The following is a 2,269-nucleotide window of genomic DNA, read 5'->3' on the forward strand; positions in this document are numbered from 1 at the left end:
CCCATCTGATTCACACTTATATATTCATTCTCTATCTAATCTTGAATTAAGCTTGTTTGAGGCTAAGGATTATATAGCAACTTTTAACCGTGAATCAAATTATGCAGCAGAATGTAGAATCCAACTAATAGTAGAGTAAATAATAAGAGAAATTTAAAATATATGATGGAAGATTTGAATGAATGTTTAACTAAATAAAATGTAATGTAGGGTGGCAAAACCAGCAACAGTAACAATGAAAAATAAGAGTATTTTTCTAAGTCACATATTCCATACTTCATAAACTAACATTAACCCATGAAGACAGTAGTAAACATACTATATCTAAAATAAATAATAAGATCCATAATAACATCTAGAAAGGAGATATCAAACTCTCAACACAAAAAAGTGGTGCCACCTCCTCGTCATCATGGATATTATTTTGCATTTTAGGAATACTGAAATTTTTATTTGTAGAATCATAGACAACCAAACCACGTTTCTCGAACTCCATCAACAATTGATTATTTTCGGAAATATATAATACCTTTGAATAGCCGTCGTAAAGACCACATCTTTCTGGATGAGAAGGAATAGTAAACAATTTAGTCCAAGATTTTTCATTTCGATATTCCTTCATGATCCAAACATAAAATAATTGAAAATTTTCATGTTGAGAAAGGATGGACAAACAACCTTTCAATGTCCCCAAGTTAATGAAAAATTCAAAATGGGAAAAAGGGAGTGAAAACTTTTGATACGACTCCTTCTTTAAATCAAGAGAAACGATAACTTTAGCTGAATTAGAATCATATGCAAACCAATTAACAGTATCATTCACAAATATTCCAGGTGTAGAAATGAGAAGAGAACATGGAAAATCTTGAATTCTTCTCCAATAACGAGTACCCAAAGTGTGAATGTTAACTTGGATTTTGCTATTACCAAAAGTAACAGCAATAATCTTATAATTACCAGTGATACTATCATACACTAAGGTATATAAGTTTTGAAAATCCCTTGAATTCGGAGCTTTCAAAGGAGGCAATTTGTTGGATTTTCTAGTGAAAGGATTATACAAAACAGCTTGAGATCCCTTTATCGCAAAACAGAGGATGCCGTCACAAGTGGAAATGTGCAGACCAAGAACCCTTTTTAGAGTGTGCCTAAACTGATTGACCGTAACAATGGGATCATTGGTGAAAAAAGAGGAGATTGTGGAGTGACTTAGAAGGAACTCACGATAATATTTAGTAGAGGATTGGATGAGGTGGTGGCGGTCTTTGTTGGGAGTTGACAGACTGAGTTGCTTCCTTGCGAAATTGGAATCAAGAGAGATAAGAGAATTCCATGATTTGCAGACGCAACAGAGTTGAAGGAGGTGTTTCACAGGAAGTCTACACAGTATTTCTGATACCAAATCCAATGGAATATGCGGCGGTGACTGAGAAGAAGAAGAAACTGCCGTCATATCTAAATCCTGAAAAATAGAGAACGTAATATATTACTAACCTAATAAACTTTGTGTAATGGGATGTATACACACGTCTTCAAATTTCTTTGTTACCATACTCTTCATATTTTATATTCTAGATTTAATTTAATTAATAATAGAGAAAAAGGGATATGCACTGACAGTATAAAATATTTTTACACTGTCAACCAATCACAACCATGTATCCAATTAAAACACAATTTTAATTTAAAAAAATTAATATGACATGCAGTGGCGGAGCCAGATTTAATATTTAGAGGGGGCCACAAATATAAATAATATACACAACATGATTTTAAATTACATTACGTAATGGTAATTGCAACCGCATCATACCATAATTGCATTGTGTATTAAAATGATGCGTCTTGTTGCCATTAGAAATCACATTAAACAATTTCACTTTTGGTTATTAGAGTATTTTCACTTAAACACAAAATTTCATAATCTCAAAATTCAATTTACTTTCTATGTGATGAAAAATTGTAACATCAAGTATTTTTAAACAATATATTTCAAACATCTCTCAACTAAAAATCATATAGCAACGGCCGCAATACGTGATATAATAACCATAGCGATCGCAATTGTAACACCCATAATTGCATTCACGATCACATGACAATTTAAAACTGAAATATATATTTCAGTCTAAGCTTATATATAATGCATTTCTAAAAAAAAATCGGAGAAGTCTAAGCTTTTGAATTTAAGCTGATAAATTTCAGTCAAATTTTAATATTAAAATTACCTTAAAAAAATTGTAAACATTAAAATTGTTATGCTTTAAGC

The 2,269-nt window shown here is 31.3% G+C and overlaps 1 protein-coding gene across 1 annotated transcript; it reads right to left on the reverse strand.

Annotated features, from left to right (window-relative positions):
* Positions 1-355: 355 nt before the first annotated feature.
* Positions 356-1,453, reverse strand: LOC131650290 (F-box/kelch-repeat protein At3g23880-like). Its single transcript, XM_058920005.1, has one exon. It carries the CDS (start codon positions 1,451-1,453, stop codon positions 356-358), a length of 1,098 nt encoding a protein of 365 aa, XP_058775988.1.
* Between the last annotated feature and the right edge of the window lie 816 nt (positions 1,454-2,269).

This window comes from Vicia villosa, linkage group LG2 (genome assembly GCF_029867415.1).
Source record: "Vicia villosa cultivar HV-30 ecotype Madison, WI linkage group LG2, Vvil1.0, whole genome shotgun sequence".
In the NCBI taxonomy this organism is placed as follows: domain Eukaryota; kingdom Viridiplantae; phylum Streptophyta; class Magnoliopsida; order Fabales; family Fabaceae; genus Vicia; species Vicia villosa.

Coding starts and splice junctions, on each gene's coding strand:
- LOC131650290 (XM_058920005.1), bottom strand. CDS start 1,453: ATGACGGCAGTTTCTTCTTCTTCTCAGTCACCGCCGCATATTCCATTG.